Source organism: Opisthocomus hoazin, chromosome 30 (assembly GCF_030867145.1).
Source record: "Opisthocomus hoazin isolate bOpiHoa1 chromosome 30, bOpiHoa1.hap1, whole genome shotgun sequence".
Taxonomy (NCBI): domain Eukaryota; kingdom Metazoa; phylum Chordata; class Aves; order Opisthocomiformes; family Opisthocomidae; genus Opisthocomus; species Opisthocomus hoazin.
In genome coordinates, this window is record NC_134443.1 from 4,083,256 (window position 1) to 4,102,105 (window position 18,850).

General features: G+C 61.6%; 2 protein-coding genes across 4 annotated transcripts in view; both read right to left on the reverse strand.

The window, feature by feature from the left end:
- Positions 1 to 3,774, reverse strand: part of SNX27 (sorting nexin 27) — a 30,458-nt gene extending 26,684 nt beyond the window's left edge. For both annotated transcript variants that reach the window (XM_075445048.1, XM_075445050.1), the window contains exon 1: positions 3,490 to 3,774. In XM_075445048.1, coding sequence (XP_075301163.1) covers positions 3,490 to 3,770 — 281 coding nt within the window. In that variant the 5' untranslated portion in view covers positions 3,771 to 3,774. The remainder of the gene's footprint in view (positions 1 to 3,489) is intronic.
- A 1,100-nt stretch (positions 3,775 to 4,874) lies between these two features.
- On the reverse strand, positions 4,875 to 18,824 carry TUFT1 (tuftelin 1). Of its 2 annotated transcripts, XM_075445353.1 has the most exons (13): positions 18,740 to 18,824; positions 14,546 to 14,620; positions 14,161 to 14,265; positions 13,722 to 13,808; positions 11,798 to 11,878; positions 11,374 to 11,445; positions 10,646 to 10,759; positions 9,032 to 9,160; positions 8,182 to 8,276; positions 7,461 to 7,566; positions 7,066 to 7,149; positions 6,155 to 6,255; positions 4,875 to 5,854 (listed from the first exon to the last, which is right to left on the reverse strand). In XM_075445353.1, exons 1-13 carry the CDS (start codon positions 18,797 to 18,799, stop codon positions 5,800 to 5,802), a joined length of 1,164 nt encoding a protein of 387 aa, XP_075301468.1. In that variant the 5' UTR covers positions 18,800 to 18,824; the 3' UTR covers positions 4,875 to 5,799. The 2 variants fall into 2 exon arrangements, with proteins under 2 accessions (XP_075301468.1, XP_075301469.1); XM_075445354.1 differs by lacking the exon at positions 11,798 to 11,878.
- Positions 18,825 to 18,850: the final 26 nt, after the last annotated feature.

Sequence of the window (18,850 nt, forward strand, 5' to 3'; positions counted from 1 at the left end):
AACAGAGCCCGTCTTTATCCGTTCCATTACTTTTGAGCGACCTTCCCTGCAAACAGAGCAAACGCTAGTGAGATTTTCTTCCCTGTCAAGATTAGTTATGATTGTCATTCAGGCTGATAATCAAGAACTAAATTAGCTTTCATTGTCTGTCTCCAATGCCCTCAACACCCACAAACACAACCAGCTAAGAAGATTAGAGAGCACGCCATAGCTATGTTGCGAAACCAGCCTCCGAAAGCAAGAGGTCCAAGCCAGACACGAGACACGGGAGCGCGATGCAGCGATGGGTGGCAAGAGAAGACTTTGTGGTGAGGGCAGGACCCTGAAAAACCCTTCGGACGACACCCGAAACACCCTTCGGTTCTGGACGAGGACCGGGAAGCAGGTCACGCTCCACCTCGCAGAGGAAAGCCACGCTCCTGGTACTGCAGCTGGAAGGTGTCTGGGTCTTCCACCACCGCGCACGTCCGGAGCGAGCTGGGGGAGAGACGTGGGGCTGTGGGCCCCACAGACACGTCACCACGTGCCAAATACCCCGTCACTGCAGCCCCAGCCATTCCATCACGGCCAGGTAGTGGAAGAATCTCATCTCTTAGACTCTTGCTCCAAAAAACTCTCCCCCAGGCGAGTTTGCTCAGAGTTGGAAACAAAGCCCCGCTCGGAAATAAGCGGCCTGCCCAGAAAACAGCAAACCTGCCCGCGCTGTCGGCACTCAGAGGCACCGCGAGACGCGCACGGACGCCGAGCAGCCAGCAGTTCCTCCCGGAGCCGCACCGCCCAGCTCTGGACCCGCAGCCCGGCGTCCGGAGGGTTCACCGCGACTGCCAACCCCGCCGGCGGTGCTGCGGGCAGACGAACCGGGCGCCGGGATCGCCACGCCGGCGGAGGGGCCCCCGCGCCTCCCAGGGAACCCCACCCCCACCATTGTGCGCAGGGTGCTGCAGTGGAAAGGAAGGGAAATCAGAGCTATTTTTGGAGTCTTGTTTTATTGTTTTCTATTCCGACTCACAACCAGGCTGAGACTCGCTGTCAGGAGTTGGATTTTTATAGACCCAGGGAGACCGAGCGTCCTCTTGGCAGAGCGTGCAGAGGCACAGGGTCCTCGCGCCGCCAAAACGTGGCCAGCACCACGTAGTATTTCTGGGGCTGATTTACGCAGCCAGGTTGACAAAGCGATAGCCGATACTGGCAAAGGGCGGGAGCCAACCTGGCAGCACTACAAGAAGATACACGGGCAAATTAAAAGCGCCTTCTCGCGGGAGATGAGAAGCGGCAGATAAAGCAAGAGGAAAGCCCCATTCTTCCAGCCACAGCTGCTCCCCGCCCCGCGCAGGGGGAAGCCTGGGGTCCAGAGAGCGGTGAGCAAGCACCCCTCACGCCCCCTCCTCAACCACCGCTACCTGCGGGTCTGAAGTCTTTCAAACACCGGTGCGTGGCCGGGCGACAGACTAAAGGTCGGTTCCTCAGCTCGCGCTGGCCCAGATGCCGGGACCAAACCGTGCTGCCCGCGCCGGCCTCGAAACCTACCTCGGATTTCAAACACGGCATTTGAAGTGTTTCCCCGCAGCGGGCGCAAGGGAGAACTTCAGCTCGGCACCTCGCAGCGCGTACAAAACATTTCCCCTCGGTCAATAACCGCTGCTCTCTCAAGCAGATCCTCCAGGTGCAGAATTCACCCCCCGAACTGTTCTGCACGGAAAAATCAAAGCGTAAAGTATTTGGGTCACGCAGGAGAGAGCCAGATCCCAACAGCCAGCCTTCCGCGGGGCACGGCCAGCACTCCAGCCACGGGCTAGTCAGAACAGATCTTCTCTGCTGGGCCCAAACACACGCTGTTGTCCTTCCCACACTGCAGCCTGCAAAGACTGGCAGCAAAGCATTCCCGCTGCTATGAAATCCCTGTAATTAATAAGTAATTGAACTTCACCAACTCAGCATGAAGTACAAATGCGTAAGGATCAGGAGGCATCGCACAGCACGGGCAGAACCAGCCCCAAGAACCGCAAGACGAAGGGGAACAGGCGAAGAGAAACACACCCCGACGGGCTGAGGCTACCGAGAGCCCTCGCAGAGATTTAACCGCTGTCAGTCCGCAAACACCGGCTCAAAGTTTAAGGGTTTTCGGGGAGGGAAGGTCGGTTTCAACACAGCTGAGCCATTCCCACGGAAAGATGCTTTCAGGCTGGCGTTACAATCCTTGCTGTTGAGAAACAGCTACCGCACGGCGCTGGACAACGCGAGGCCCCAGGGACCGAGAGGAAGAAAAATCCCAGCTGCCAGTCCAGTCCCCGCGCGTGCACTTCTACCTCCGCTGCCTCCCGCAGAGCCGCAGGGCCGCGGGGGGAAGGCAGGCAGGCCACCAGCACCCGGGCACCCCGTCTCGCCCCAGAGGGTCTCCACGCTGAAGGCCGAGGGTCCTGCTCACCAGGAGAGGGTTCGCACCCTCGCACACCCCGTCCCGGCACCCGGGAGCTCCCCCAACCCGGCAGCAGCTTCTGCCAGCCACGGCCCCTTCCCCCTGCTCCGCTCTGGGGGTGAGCTCCCCCTTCCCTCCACTGCTTCCTTCCCCAGCTCCCAGCCCGATCCCCCTCCTCACCAGGGATCTCCCCCGGGAGCAGCTTTCCTTGGGGAGCTCGGTGCCTCCCCAGGCGAATCCCCCCTCCGCCAGCCCCTTCCCAGCCGGGGCACCCATGGCTGTGGCTCCTGCCAGCCCTCCCTGCTCTGCAGCCCACGGGGTGTCCCCAAACACAGAGCAGGGGGAGAACCTCCCCAGGGGTGGGCTGGTGACGGGGACCCCAGCTTCGCCCTGCGAGGGAGAGGCTCCATCCTGCCGCTGTGACCCCCAACCCCCCCACGCGTCCCGCAAAGCAGGGGATCCTCGAAAGAACCCCTGAAAAACCGAGTACCTTGCCTCCGAGGAGACGGACGCTGCACTCCTCCACCCCCAAAGGGGCCCCCAAACCCCGCAGGGAGGAAGACACCGGCCACAACTCCCTGCCGAGAGGTACCCCGAAACCCTGCGCAAGCCCACGCAGGCAGTCCACGCCCCTCTCTGCAGGCAGGGGTGCCAGGGGGCGAGAGGCTGGCGCAGTCCCTCATCAGGGGTCCCCACAGCCCCCAGCGAGGGGGGACCACCCCCCATAAGGGCTCCCAGCGAGAGGAACCTGGCACAGCCCCCCCCAGACCCCCAGTCAGAGCAGATCGGGGCTCCCCAGAACATGGGGGTACCCAAGGCTGCTCCTCACAGCGGCCTCCCCCGGGGGGACCCCCCAGACCCCCGGGCAGAGCAGATCGGGGCTCCCCAGAACATGGGGGTACCCAAGGCTGCTCCTCACAGCGGCCTCCCCCGGGGGGACCCCCCAGACCCCCGGGCACAGCAGACCGGGGCTCCCCAGAGCGCGGGGGCACCCAAGGCCGCCCCTCGCCACAGCCTCCCCCGAGCCGCCCCCCCGGTGCAGCCGCCCGGCTCGGCGGCCCCCCCGTACTCACACCTCCAGGATGCGGTCCCCCTTGCGCACGCCGGCGCGGTCGGCCGCCCCGCCGCCCAGCACGGCGCTGACATGCTGCAGCGGGGCGTACAGCTCCCCGTTGATGCTCCGCAGCTGGCCGCCCTCGCTCACTTGGCCGCGCACGTTGAAGCCGTAGCCGGACTCCGACTTGACGATGCGGACGACCCGCGGCCCGCCCGGCCCCGCCGGGGCCCCGTCCCCGCCGTTCCGGTGCGGCGCGGCCGCCGAGCGCGGCAGCCCCTCGCCCTCCTCGTCCGCCATCTTGGCGAGCAGCGCCCGGCCGCCCGTCACGCGACCGCCGCCGCCGCGCCGGCCACCGTAGGGCACCGCCCACCCGCCTCTGGGGGGGGGGCGATGGGACGCGGAGCTCCGCCCCCTCCCGCGGGGGGCGCTGGGAAATGTAGGCCGCTACGGCGGGAGCGAGGCCTGCTGGGAGCCAGCGCGGCTCCGCCGCTGTCGCCGTGGCAACGGGGATGGGGGGCTGTGCCCGGCGGAGCCGCGCCGTGATGTCACCGCCGTGACGTCACGCAGCCTCATAAGGTAACAGGCGGCAGAAAGGCCTTGCCTCAGGGCTGCGAGCCAGGGCAGGCCTGGCGGCCAGGCCCAGGCGGTCGGCAGGCCTCCAAATGGCGCCCGGGGGTGCGCAGGCCTCACAGCCAGGCCCGGGGGTGCGCAGGCCTCCAAATGGGGCCTGAGGATGCGCAGGCCTCGCCGTGGGGCCTGGGGGGGGCGCAGGCCTCGCCGTGGGGCCCGGGGGGGCCTAGACCTCTCCAGCACCGTGGCCCTGAGCAGCGTGGAGCCGCAGAGGGGGTCAGCCGCGTCCTCAGGGGGCGCGTGCTCTCTGTGCCCCCCCTCCTTCCCAACAGGGGCCCCCACCACCATGGGGGCAGCTGGCACAGGTCGCTGCATGGAGTGGGAGCACCAGGGAGGCACTGAAATGCCCCAGGCTCCGTCCCGGAGCCCGGCCCACGATGGGCCTGCCGCGAGGCTGCTCCTCAGAGATGTGCCACGGGAGTGGCAGAGGCGCCGGAGCTCCGGCTGTGGATCAGAGCCGGGTGCTGGGGACAGGCTGTGTGGGGACAGCGGCAGCGCACTGCTGAACTCCAATCCAGGAGCGACCGCCTGAGCCCGCGGCCTTCACCAGCACAGGCACCGCACGAGCTCGCTCCCGTGGAGCGCAGGAAGGGGAGGGGGATGCGTGGCAGAGTTTGGCACACCAGCCAGAAAACGAGCAGCGAGAAGCGGGGAGCCCAGCCGACGCAGCCCCAAACACCGCGTGCTCACCCCGCCCCAGTACATTCCCACCGCTCCCCTCTACTCACGGGACTGCAGGCGGAGGGAGCAAGGCATGTGTATTTTTGCATTCACATGGTCAGTACAGATGCCAATGACTTTCCTCTGGCAGCTCCTGGCCTGAGCGCGGGCGCACACAGGACAGGCAGTAACTGGTAAGCCCCAGAGAAGCTGGTTGGTATTTTCCAGTTCAAACATGGGACAGGCAGTCCTCAGCTGTGCTCCTGTGGAGGGGACAGCAGCACTCGTGCCTGTCACCACATCCTTGGAAGACACCAATAATTTATTGAAATAAATACAGGTAACAAACCAAACAGCCTCTGGGTTTCAACACTACACGTACGTCAGGTACGATTTCTCTACGCTCTTGGGAAAAGCATGGCGATACACGTGAGCCTCTGCCAAGTCCGGAGCAGCCAGATGTGTGCTGGAGATCGGAGGTGGAGGCTCCCAACTTGTCACGTATTGGGCTTTCTCGTAGGAAGGAGTCCGGTTTCAGGAGGATTTCTTTCTTCTTTGCAAGAGTGATTTTTTTTTTTTTTTCCCCAATCCCGGAAAGGTTAAACCCCAAGTCCATGCTGGCAAGCTGCAAGCTGAAGGGGGGCTCTGTTCAGACGAGGCCCTTCAGAAGCAAAGGTTGCTCTCACGAAGCAACCCCGGCAAACCCAGGACTGACCAGGGAAAGCGAGCCTGGCTCTCCAGCCAGAGAGCCACCGTGTCCGCGCCGGGGCCGGCAGGTCCCAGCCTCCAAACTGGCATCCGTGTGACCTCGGGACCCAGTGGGGACAGCAATGTGGATGCTTCGCAAACCTCCTTCCTCTGCCAAGACCGCCCCGGCTACGCCTGTCCTCGGCTGCCGCAGCTCTCCAGGGCGCAGCCCTCCGCCGGCGGCTCCGGGGAGACTGGGAGCACAGAGGCCAGAGGACGGCAGTCAAGCAGGGAAATCCAGTCAACGATAACAAGGAGAGAGTCTTCAGCTCGGACCGGCCCTCGAAACTCATGTTTCCACTACTCGAATGAGAGGCAGCGGCTTGGGGCCCGTTGGCCTTTTGCTGCAAGAGAACGGGTTTGTTCAGACAAACGAACCGGGTGGGGTTTGAGGGGAAAACCTGCGGGAGAGGTCCTGCCCCAGCCCTGGCCAGTGACGCTCCCCCCCGCAACCACCCACAGGAGGCACCTCTGCTCCCCTGAAGGCGGAATACAGGAAGAGAGACCTCTCCACAAAAAGAAATGACCACAGCGCGTTTCCAGAGAGCATCCCTGAGTCCAGCACCATCTCCCGCTGCCCCAGGACCTGCAGAGGAAGCCACTGCACAGCCAGGCAGGCCAGAGGGCACATGCTCCCCACGTACCTGCTCACGTACTCCGACTTCGAGCGCGCTCTGGAGCTGTGGCCGCCCCGACTGACTTGCTGCTCGATCAAGTGCTCTATGCGGTCGTGCATCTCCAGGTTCTGCAAGAGACAGGGCTGCAGTTAGCAATGGGGAGCTGGGGACAGGCGGGCTGCGGGCACGCAGATTGCTTGCCGAGGAATGCTCCAGTACAATCTTTTGCCATGGGGCAGCTTTTTCTGGATGGAAATGAAATGCAGCCCTATGTAGGGACTGCTCACCAAAAGGGAGCTGCGATCGGTGCTAAGACCTGCCAAACACCCGACACGGAAACCCACCAGCACACAGTCTCTCATGCTGGATCTGTTTTCCCACCTGGGTTCACAGCAGGCTGTGCTCACACACTCCGTCCCCATGCAGAAATCAGCAAAGTCTCCAAGGAGGGGAGAAAATGCTAGACGTGCCAACGCAGGCTCAGTTTTTCTCCGAAAAAGGAGAGAGGTTTGACACTTGTTACAATCCCAGAGGCTGCAATGCGATTTTAATTTCTGACACACACACACTCCGCTGCAGCTTTGTAAGCAAGAAGGGCTTTGCTGCCAGAGAAACGTGCTTGATGGGATTATTTTGGACTCGACTTGAGTTCACAGCTGCTCCGGCAGCCCCGGCTGCACTGGAAACTATCGCACCAGCTCGGGGAAGCAGCACAGCCCTCGGGGCTGCAGAGGGCACGTTTTCCTACGCGAAGCAGGCGTCGGTGCCAGTGAAGGGCTTCGCTGCCGGCCGCTCTGCCCAGAGCGGAGCTCATCGCTGCGAGGGAGCCCAGCCACAACCCACAGGCATGCACAAGCCAGTCACGCTGGGAGGTCTCCAGAGGGTCTGAGCTCAGAGCAGACCCCATACACCCCCGAAACAGCCCTGCTGAGACGCACCTCAGCCTCCAAGTAAGCGACTCTCTCCTTGAGCTCCTGGATCACAGCGTCTTTGGCCTGAACCACCGTTTTGGAGTTCTGGAGCTGTAAGAGAAAAGTTCACGGCAGCTGAAAATCCCTCTTGTGTACGGCTGGGCTGGGGAAGTGTCTAGGAAGGAGGGCAGCCTGTTCTGCCTGTTAACACCCATTACGTTAACTCCAAGGTCTGCACAAAAACCAATCAAAAAAGCCTCAAATCAAGTTGGAGAATTAACTGCTTGGCCCCACAAACCAGTGATTCTTTGCTTTCAAGCAGCTTAAGAGATTTAATTTCTGCCTTTCTCTTTTTCAAGCCTGCTCTGAGTCCTCCCAGGCTCTGCCCTCCCCGTCCTCCCACCCAGCCCTGCTCCTCTCACCTGCTCAATCATCTGGCGGACTTTGCGCTGCTGGCTCTTCAGCATGTCGTCCAGATGGTGGATCTTCTCCCGCAGCGTGGCCACCTCCTTCTCCAGCTGGGCTGACCTGGGAGAGAATGGAGTCCAGGAGCCATCGAATGGCTTCCCAGAAAGGGAGCACCCAACCACCTATGCCCAGAGCAGCTTTTTATCAGCCAGGTCTCCTCTACAGCCACACACGTCTTGAAATATTTTGACTAGACGAGGTAAGGAGCGGCAGAGACAAAACCTATTCAGGCAGGAGCCACAAAGACTAGCAACCACAGACTGCAGGGACACAGGAACATCAGGAAGAGTCAGGCCACAGACAAGGCCTTCCAGAAGCAAGCCTTGCCAATGAGCCCCTGGAGCATAAGGATACCGGCTGGGCGGAAGGAATCTGACATTACGGGGAGCATCAGCTGCTCCGGGGGCTGCCCAGGCCCTGCCCCGAGCTCCCAGCCCGCCGCGGGGCTGCTGGAGGTCTCCAGGCAGCCCAGCTCCGGAGCTCCCGGAGCAAAGCAAAGCTGCGGGAGGTATTTGGAGATTAGTCAGCCCTTGGGAGCAGGGTGCTGTTTTGCAAGCCAGAGAGCAAGCACGCCCTTCGCAGGAATGTGCAGTCATGCCCCAGCGAGCTGACACCCCGACCCAGCGGCGTGGGCTTGCTCCGGAGTTGGCAGCCGAGCCAGAGGCCAAGCCTCACCGGTCTTGTTCGGCGAGCTTGTCACCTTCCACGCTTCTCAGCCTCGCCAGCTCTGCTTCGCCTTCTTTCATCTTCAGCAGCAAACTCCTGTGCTCCTGCAGCAGAGCAAGAGGCCGAGTTACACACATGGCAACAAGTCGCAACACATGCTCCTTGGCCTCCGCTGCACAGCAGCGAACTACAAACACCTGGGGAGCCAGGCATGCTCAGCTCAGCCTCCCCGCTCAATCTGCGGGTTGTTTGCACGAGCGTTACATTTACATGTGAGAGACAGACAGGCAAAGGCAGCCGCAGAGATGACCGACAGCAGACGTCCCACTCCTTTACCCCTAGGACACAGGCAAGGCACCAGCCCGCCTCCCTCCCTGCTGTCGGGCCAGGGAACGCAGGCCCAGATCACTTCATGCTCATACTGCACTGTTAGATTTATGACTTTAATAGTATTATGAGCAGACTACAGCTTACAAAAAAAATAATCAAGGCTGGAGGTGGTGCTAATGCCCCCATGAGAAGAAGAACCGGGCGGCTGTCTAGACTGCGTGCTCGTTTCCAGGGAACCTGGAAGAGTTTGCACAGACCGACCAGATCTTCTGGCCCTGAGAAATGCAAGTCTAAATCAGCAACAGGCGATTTTCAGCCGTTCCCAGCAGCTGGCTTTGCCCGATGCTTTCAGGTTAAACCTGGTTGGGGAGTCGAATCCTCCACACGGTGGGGTCCAGACCTGCTGCGGGGTCTGCGCTGAGCACTGCCAAACTCATCACCACCGGGCTTCCCCACTCCACCCCCGGCAGAGTGGGACCAGGCAGCTCCGCTGATCCCATCAGCCCCACCACGGCTTCAGGGCCGGTACCTTCTCCATCCCTGCCAGGAGTCTCTGCAGCTCGTCCACCTGCACCTCCTTCTCCACCACGCTCTTCTCCGCTCTCCGCAGCGCAGAACTCGTCTGCTCCGCTTCCTCCTGGTACTGCGAGATCGTCCTCTGCAAACAAGATGGAGAAGCCTTTACCCCCGACCCTCGCGTGCCCGGACACCCGAGCCCTTCTCCTGAGCAATGCTTCGCAGCCACACCGGTGCTCGAAGCCTTGGCAGGCAGATTTTGCTGAAGGCAGCCGGGCGTCTCAGCAAACAGCCCGACGTGCTTCAGAGAGAAGAGGTTCTTCAGAAAGCTCCCCAGCTTCAAAGCACTTCAAAGGAGCGAGCATTTAAGTGCTGGAGCAACAAAGACTCCTCAAATGCAAGAGACATGTTCGTTCCCAGCCACACGCGCTGGGGCTGTTTGCAGGCTGCCCAGGGAACCGACCTCGGCGGCCAGCCCCTCGCCTGCACCAACGGCTCAGGGGCTGAGAGGGGACCAGGGTGTCCGTGGGTCCCCAAGACAGGCTCAGACAACAAGCCACATCGAGAACATCTAGGCAGTGCTGGCAGGATCAACAACATCAGACTCCCACCCCTGCCATCCCTGGGATCTCCGTCCAGGCTCGGAGCCCGCCAGCAGCATCACAGCTGACCAAAGACCCCAAAATGCCACCAAACCACACGACTTCCTAGGCGCAAGGACAGACGTCCTCAGGGCGCGTGCCACAGCTGCGGGCCGGCGGATAGCCCCGTGCCGGAGGAAGCGGTCGCCGCTCAAACCCACTTCCCCAGCGGATGCCGTCCCCCGTCCCACTGCGGGGAACCCCCCAGGGCTCCCAGGACCAGTTTGGTCTGCGGGACAGGATGCGAGCCGGGACGTCACCGCTGCCACCAGCACTCGGAGCTGCGGGGTGACGCGGTCAGGCCCAGCCCAGCCAGGACATGAGCAGTCACTAGAAAACACACCGAAGGGGACCATTAATCACCAGGGCCGAGGAAGGGAGGGAAGCGAACGTGGCAGCTTCGTCAGCACCGCTCGGCAGGTGAGGAGGGAGACCCACGCAATGGGCGCGGGTGCCTCCCGGTCAGCTCGGCCTTCTCTGCGGCAAACAGCCCCACAGATGAAGAGGCTGAGCCCCATGGGATGCCACAACGGGCAGCATGGCCGCAGCAGCCCCACACTGTGGTGGGGAATCACAGGCTCGGTCCCCACTCACCCTGCTGGGATGCCCCAGCCGTCCTTGCGCCCCACAGAACCCCCCTCTCACTGGCTACGGTCGGAAAGGCTTGGCAGAGGTAGGGGGGACCACCTGCCAGCCTCGCTGCCACTCTTATTTTATGTGCTTCTTAACTGGGAAAGCGATTACATCGTCAGACTCATCGGGGCAACCAGGGAGGGAGGCAGTTTGCCGGGGTTTGGCCAGGTCTGGCCTCCCCAGTGCATTTTAACTGTGCGTGCCGACCCTGCTGCTCTGCAAGGAGAAGTCAGACACCTCCAGCAGCCCAAACTCACATGCCCATGCAGCTCCTCAGACTTCCAAAATACAAAAAATACCAAAATAAAATAAAAATCACACTTTCCCAGCAGAGAATTGCGCAGCACAGTCACCTCGAAGGCTTTCTTTTCCAACTGATGGCGCTTTTCAGCCTCCTGCAGCTTGGTGAACAGCCTCTTTGCCGTCTGTCGGATCTTTTCCACGTCTTCACCTGAGCAGTCCTCCTCCTGCGGAGACGGTAACAGGACAGGATGAGCCGTCGGGAGGTATCAAAGGAGCCCTCCGCCCCAACGTGGGCAGCGCTGCTGGTGACAAAGCCTGGTAACATCACTTCTCAGCTTGAAAATACGAAAGGCGCTCCTGTCCTCACCTCCCACGCTCGGGCGACAGCTTCCAGCCCTCCAGATAACGCGCGCGGTGTCCTCTGGTTGCCTGCCAAGCCCTGTTTGCAGGATGCCACCCTGATCCGCGCTTGGGCAACCTGAAACCCCGCAACGGGAACCAGGCCACAGCAACCCAGCCCGAAACCCCAGCCCAGGGCATCTGCCCCAGCCAGGGGAAAGCGGAAGAGCTGGAGAAATATTTATCAGCGGAAGCTTCCTGTTCTCCCTTCTGCTAAAGACCTCTTGTGTGCAGAGGTTTTAAAACCCATTGTGCACATTTTTGTTGCTCTAATAGAGCTGCGCTCTGTTTCTGATCCGACCCTGTTAGAGACCAGAGCTCGCTGCAGGAGCACCTGATCGCGTGCTGAGCAGGTTCAAAGGCGCCTGCTGGGAGGAAGACACCAGACTAAACCCGGTATTTCTTTCCATAGTGCTGGAATCCCCCTCTAGCTCCATACCTGGTCCTCCCAGGAATCGGCACGCAGCCTCTCGGGGTACAGCCAGCTCCCGTTCTGCTTTTCCAGCACGACCTGCGCGAGCAAAGGACAGATGGACAGGGATGTGAGGCCGGCCAGCACAGCCGCCCGCGGGAGAGCTCAGTCGCATGCAGACAGCTAGCGCTGGGGCACCGCAGCAACTCGAGACCGAGGGGGTTTTGCAATGAACATGCAACAGTGCATTTGGCCAGCCAATGCGATTTGCTTACTGACTCCTCGTTACGTGCTTGTGTGGGTTTCGAATTTTGCCTGTAAATGGCGCCGTGGCTTTCATTTGCCACAAGGGCCTCGATCTTTAAGGCCCCTTCTATCATTTTCTGGACCCGAAGATGACATCTTTTTAATAAGTCAACGTCATTTAACACCCGAGAAATGCTCCCGTTACCTGTGCGTGCTGTTTATCTCCTTGTCTGTTCTCAAGTTTACTACTTAAGTCTTCCCGCAGCTTCTTCAAAGAACTTCTAGCCTGGCAAAGGCAAGTCAATTTAGCTCGATCTGCATGGACAGTGTCACTCAGGCTAACAGAAATCAAACGAAGGTGCAGCAGCCACCATGATGCCCTGCGCCGATATGTAATTGATGGCTTCTCTGCCAGCCTGACCCTCTGGCTTTACTGCAGCCCTGCCTGCAAGCAGCACCGTCTCCGGCAGCTGTGATCCTTGCGAGGCAGCTGTCCCACACCATCGTGGGCAGGAAAAAAAAAAAAGCAGCAGCAATCTGGAGTCACTACTGATTTTTCAGGCATTAGTCACTGACTTCACCTTTGAAGTGCTGAGAAGACCCTTGCTGTTCCCCAGCTCCCGCTCTGCCATGCTGCAGCACGCTGACGAGTACAGTCTTGACTTGCAGCTCCTCGAATTAGTCAGAGCAAGCGAGCCAGAGGAATGATTTACAGGCTTTCACAGCAAACGCTGCCCCAACGCTTCTCAAAGAAAAGGCTTCTCAAAGCATTAACTGTGTGGCTTCATCCCTACCCCTTTATTTTAGATGCCCGAGGCGCTGGGGCAAAGCAGTTTGCGGAGACCAGGCAGCGGCAGGACAAGGCGAGAGCACGACGTGCGGCTCTTGGGTCAGCAATCGAGCCCTTACCCAGGGACAGCGATCCGTGGCTTTCATCCAGCTGGATCAAGACATCCCTGGGGTTTTTACACCATGACCCAGTGCCGGGCACTTCTCCTGGATGCAGACAGACTGGTACCGCCACCGTGATTTACTGGTTTAGCTTATTCTCTGGTTTTCACATGCAGGATTAAGTCGTGCTGCACAGTTATGCTGCTTCAGCTATTCCGATCGGGCTGTGTACAGCCGTCGTGGCCAGACAAGGTCTGAGTCCCGCTCAGCTCTTGCTAAGAGACGACTCCTGCTTCCATCTGAGCTGCGGGGAGCTACGGGAAAGCTCAGATCAGAAGAGCTGAAGTCAAAGCCCCGGGAGTGGGAAGGATCACACACAAACACTGCAGCATCCAGGGCGGCTGCGAGACAAGATCTGGGTGAGCAACACCCCCGGAGCGCCGCAGCCCCGGGGAGCCTGGCAGGTCTGGGCTGCAGGCGGGAGGCAGAGGGAACAGGCGGTTTTCTTTTGGGGCAAAAAACATGCGTTTTAGCAGAGGAGTCAGAAGGATGACGTAAAAGATCTGGAGGCCGCCCTACCAGATCTGCCCCTCGCTGCTCCCTGGGGCCTGCACCCAGCACAAAATCTCCTCCATGAGAGCAAACCCAAGTTAAAAATTTTTGGTTTTCCTTTTTCTCTTTTTTTTTTTTTTTGGCCAAGCTCCCCAGACCATAACATGCACGCAACCGCTTCCGTGCCTTGCAACCAGCTCTCCAGAAATAACATCCCCACCAGGAGCAGAGCAAAGGGTTAATCTTCCGAGCACCTCATCATCCAGTTTACTTTGGGAGATGAGACATACCAAAGAAACTGCCTTTTAACAAGAGGCTCTGGTTGTGCCGCACCCAGGCATGCAGGGGACAGCCTTGGGGGAAAGTCATCACGCAATTCTCTTCAAATTCAGTCCATATAGCAGAGCAATTAGTCAGGCTGAATTAATTTATGGCGCTTGATTAGACTACTGCCCTGTACAGGCAAGTCAACAAACTGGAGAGCTTAGCTCCGCTGCCAGTTTGCCAGAGTGGCCAGGGCTCAGCCGGGGCTCGAGTGCCGCAGCCAGCGCGGGCATCGCCGCCCGCTCGAGTGAAACCCCCGCGGGACACCCCTGGGGAAAGCAGAGCGCCCGGACCCTCGCCGCAAGCCCCCGTGGGTTCAGGCAGCGGCACACAAGCCAGAGCCCCTCGCAGACGTTAACTACCTCTTGGATGTAACGAACTTCGCTTTTCAGCTGGCTGACGTGCTCCTCGTGGCTGACGCTGCCCTCTGCTCGCCCCTTGAGATAAACCTGCCCAGGAGAGACGGTGGCAGCAGGTCAGACCGTCCCGACTCCACCGGATCCCACCGCTTCCCGAACCGCGCTGTCCGCAGGTCTCCCCTTTGCAGTTAACCTTCCCCAGCTTTTTGTGAAGCTGCTCCTCCTCCTGTGTGACCCCCAGCCCACAGACCCACGGCTGCTGCCCCAGGTGCAGGCTGCATCCCCCCAGCGCTGGGCAAGTCGAGTGCTGGCAGCACTGCACCAAGCCTCCGGCCCACCCGGTGAGGGGCTACACCAGGGAGCGTTTTGCTGGTGTAGCTTCAGACAACACCTTGTCTCCAGCCCCAGTTTTTAAACAAAGCCGGGGAGCCAGGGACTGTACCTTGATGATCTCCTCATCGCCGTCATTGGATTTCACGCATTCGGAGGCCAGGGAGTGACCGTTGCTGGACCTGTCGGCCACCATGGCGAAGGCTTTTCCCACCGGCTGCAAGAGACAGAAGCAGCAGGGCTGTCAGAGAGGCGAGACTGGCTGGAACGGTTCACCCGGCTCCAGTCAAATGAGCATCAGGCACTTTCACAGAGGAACACGGCGCTGAGCACGGCCTCGGGAACCAGCACCGAAGCGTTTAACAGAGCAGGAGGCGAGTTTTCTAGTTCACGAAGCACAAAGCGACTGATCCTCCACAAAACGCCTGCTCCTCCCTCCCTAAGTTAACCCACAAACTTGTATTTTCAACTCCGAACCGAGCCGCAGGCAGACTGACCTTCTGCTTCGCCTGCTCGCGCCTGTCGCCTGGGAGGTCATTCGGCAGCGTCAGCCGCAGCACCTTCACGCTCTCCTAAAACAAGAGGCGGCTTTTAGTTTTATAACTCCCTGAGAGCCTTTCTACATCCAGCTCCGGTACGAGCCGAGAGCCAGGTCGGCCTCACTGCAGACGCACGGACAAGCTGCCTCCCCGCTCAGTTTGAGCTGCAGCCTGCGAAGCAACGCTGGGATTAACGTGAGTAATAGTGAGCGCACGACAGCGACATTTATCAAAGCCGTCAGGGCTGGGGGGAGCTGCGGCCCAGCCAAGGCTGAGGAAACGCAGACGGGCTGCAAGAGCGATTGACGGGCTCATTTCCACGCATGCCCTCCCCTGCCAGGAGTCACGGCCCTCATCAGCTACAGCAGGGCCGACGTACGGCACTCGGCAGCAGCCCTGGAGAAGGGTGAAAGCAGCTGTTCCCAGCTTGCATGCTGGGACCCTGCCAGATTCATCCTTCTCCCCGCCCTACCACGACGGCCACGCACACCCATGGCTCTGCCCGTCCTCTGCCGGCACAGCCCTGGCCGAGCGGGGCCCGCGTTGGCAGCGGCCAGCATGACCGGCAGCAAGGCACTCCCTGGCCCGTGGCCACAAGCATCTGCGGAGGCTCCAGCCAGGACCTGCTCTGCCTTCACTGCTGAACTCCTCACCCAACGCCTTCCCACCCGTGCCACCCTCCAAAGGGGCGTTTCGGCCACGTCCAGCGCCAGCAAAGCTCAGCAAGCTTGCGAGGAGATGCCTGGAGAGCATGAAGATCCCTAAAGCAGCACGCGGACACCCAGAACGCTCCGTGGGTTTGCCCACTCCCCGTCCGCAGCTCGGCACCGCGCACCCACGGCACCGCACAGCACAGCCCCCCTGTCCCAGACAGACCTCACCGGCACGCAGGCAGCTGTCGCTCATGGTCCTGACTGACAGCGACCCCGGCAGCGAGAGCTGCTCGGTGCGTGGTGGCAGCGGGCTCTCGGGCGGCAGCACCGCGGAGCCGGGGTAGGTGCCCGCGCAGCACCGGGTGCCCGCCCCGCGCCACACCTCGGCCACGTCAGCCTCCTGCTCTCCAAAAGCAACGTGAAGGTATTTCTGCCTCCCCGCTTCCAAGCGCTCTCCTCGCCATCCAAGTCTCGACAAGCCATCTGTCTGTTTCCAAAATATTTTGTGTACGCTGCTCGCACAAACTCTGGCTCCTGGGAAATGAGAGGCCCTCCTACGGATCTCAAACGCGTGGCCAGACCCATTCGCTCCCCCTTGAAGACAATTACCCAAGAGAACCTTCGCTTGGGCTCTGCTAGCACTCAGCAGCACTGATCGCTTAACCAGATACCTGTCTGCGACTCTTACTCCAGGGAATGTTTTCCTCAGCAAGACCCAAGCGCGCTCCGTGCTTTTGGGAAGATGCAAGAAGCACTCCGGGTTTCGCAGGAGGGAAAACGGCTCACGGCAGTGCCCAAACGCAAAGCATCGCCCATCATCTTCGTGCTGCCTAAAGCAAACCGGACGCAGGGAAAGGCCGGGGGTAGGAGCACGGAGCGGCTGGCGACGGCGAGGCAGCAGCCTTGGCACGGCACGAGCCCGGCAGAGCTGCCGGCAGCACAGCAGTCCCTTCACGCGTCCTTACTCGCAGCTTTGTTTACAAGCGCCAGGATCTTGCCCTTGCCGTCGCCGTCCCGTCAAGCCCGGGCGAGGGTGGGACGCTGCCAAGGAAATCGCTCGCCCGGGGAAGACTTGCTGCGATAAGAAACAGGCACTGGCCCATTTCCATCCCCGCAGCCAAAACTACCCGGAGTCGGCACGTGGGCGCTTTCCATCCCAGCAGACCCCAAAGAAACCTGCTCCTGGATAAACCCGCCGCCCAGCCGATGCAAGCCGGCTGCGGCAGGAAGCGAAGAGCAGCCGGTGCCTTCCCAGCTGGCACCAGCGCTACCGAACCTCAGGTCAAACAGCCCGGAAACCACCCATGCAAATGCCGGCGGGGGAAGGCTCCACCGTCCCCATCCTCCTCCACCCCGGGGAAGCACGGGGGAGGCAGAGGGATGGCGAGATGGACTTTGAGCAAGGCTCTCAGCACCACTGGGGCAGAAAACCAGCTTTTTCGGTGCAGCGAATGCTTTTCAGGAGGCCAAGGCAGGTGCAGGAGGCGGAAGGCGCAGCCGGGTTAAAGCAAACCCTCCCTGCCCGGCTTGTTTGTCTGCAGCAGCGAGCTGCGCCTGCTCGGGACCGGGCCGGCAGAGGGGACGGGAAGAGGCACGCGGCCTGGCTCTCGTCTCCCGCGCTGGGGTGGTTTCCAGGAGAAGCGGCTCCTCCGTTGCAAAGCCAGAGCAACGCCGCAGCCAGCACGCGGCAACCGGCCCCTCCGAGGTGCTGAGTCAGGCTGGGGCAGGAGGAGCAGAGCTGTGGGGACCCCCCTGCCCCGCTCCCTCACCCCCTGGCTGCTGGGCGTCACGGCCCCTCTGCCTGCTGTGCGCAGCCCGGAGCAGAGGGGGCAGCCGGTTTTGGGCCCCCTCCGTTGTTTTCCAGGAGGGTTCCGCAATGTGGCTGGTGCTGAGAAGACGATGGAGTGCCTCACATCCATCTCCTGCTCGGAAAAAACCCACCTCGTGCAGAAAACGCTTCCTCAACGGCCCAGCCGTGCAGCCCAAGGGCTACCCCCGCCCGGCACCGGGTGTTTACAGCTCTTACTGCCAGCCTCGGGAATTAACCGCGGTCAGGGGAGATCGGCCAGGTCTGAGTGACGCTGCCGTCGTTGGAGGCGTTTTAGCAGGACGGCCGTGCTCCCATCTGGCACCCTGCGAGGAGACGTTCCCAAAACCCCGGCAACGCTGCAGGCCCAACCACCCAGCAAGAGCCGGGTGCCCTGGCAATGAGGGGAAGCCGTCTCGGCTAAGACAAACGGGGACAGACTTTCAAGGATGCTGAGGATGATTTGAAACCTTTTGGCCCATCTTCCAGCATCCAGCCCAAAACACCCCACTTGGGAAAAGCTTGGCTGGAGGGAGAGGCACCGACGCTGCTCCCGGGAAGAGGGAATCACGCCAACCCCCACCACATCCCGGGCGGAGGAGAGGCGGCTCCGTCCGAGGACTCACAGCCGGCGATCCCGACGCCGGAGTTTTGCAACCGGCCGGCCATCTGTCCCGACTGTTCAACGAGAACAGGCCTGACCTGACCCGGAGGGTATCGCCGAGGATCAGCAGCAAACAGCCCGGGTGTTTGGAGATCGCCGGCGTTGCAGAGGCACTTATCACCGTAATAACCCATTAGCCAAACGAGCCCAACTCTGCAATCGCTCCTTATAAGGCTGGGGAAGCTGCAGGGAATTAGGGCTCTCCTGAGGAGACTCAGAGCTGAGTCACCCGGCAGCGCTCGGGCCGGGGAGCTGGGCGGCCGCCGGCACAGGGCAGGCGGCTGAGCACCGGCGCGGTGCTGCCATCACCGGCACCTTCCGGGGATCCCTCCGGTTGCCAAAACCCCAGCAAAAAGCCGAATCGCCGAGCACCGCCGCTGCCTTCGCCCCCTTGGCGGGGAAATCGGGGTGCCGCACGACGCAGGGCCGGCTTCGGGGTGCTGCCAGCCCCACCCAGGCCCGTCCTCACGGTGATGGCCCGGCTGCTGGCGGCGATGGCCCAAACCCAACGATAACGAAGGGAGCAACGCGGGGCCCTGCCGCGACCGCGGGAGGCAAGCGCCAAGCGCCAAGCCAGGCTGCCCGCCGGCTGCTCCTGCCGCCGCGGCCCCCGGCAGCCGCTCGAGGGGTGCATTACCAAAACACCCCATTATTTGGGGATGGCTCAACGACCGTGGGCCGGCCGCCATTCCTGGGAGCCCCCCGTAAGCACGGCGGGGGCTGGTGGGACCCCAACGCCGACCCCGGGGCATCCCTCGCTGGGCTCCGCCACCCTCGCCCGCCTCAGCGGGGATCACCCGCACCCCAGCTGAGGTCCCGGGACGGGACGGCCCCGGACCCCGGCGGCGGGGACCCCTGTCTCTCCCCACGGCCGCCGGGCGAGCCCGGGCACAGCGGTACCGGGCGACAGACGCGAACCGACGGCGCGTCCCGGTCCTCGTTTCCCCCCCCTCCCCCCCGCCCCCCCAAAGCACCGGGAGAAGGGACAGGGCGGCCCCGCGGGTCGGGTCCCGGGGGTCGCGGCTCACCGGGCTCTCGCCGTGGGGCCGCACGTCCAGCACCGCGCACCAGCCCCGCAGCCCGTTCATGGCCCCGCCGCGACTGCCGCGCGCGGCCCCGCCGCGCCTTCTATACGGCCC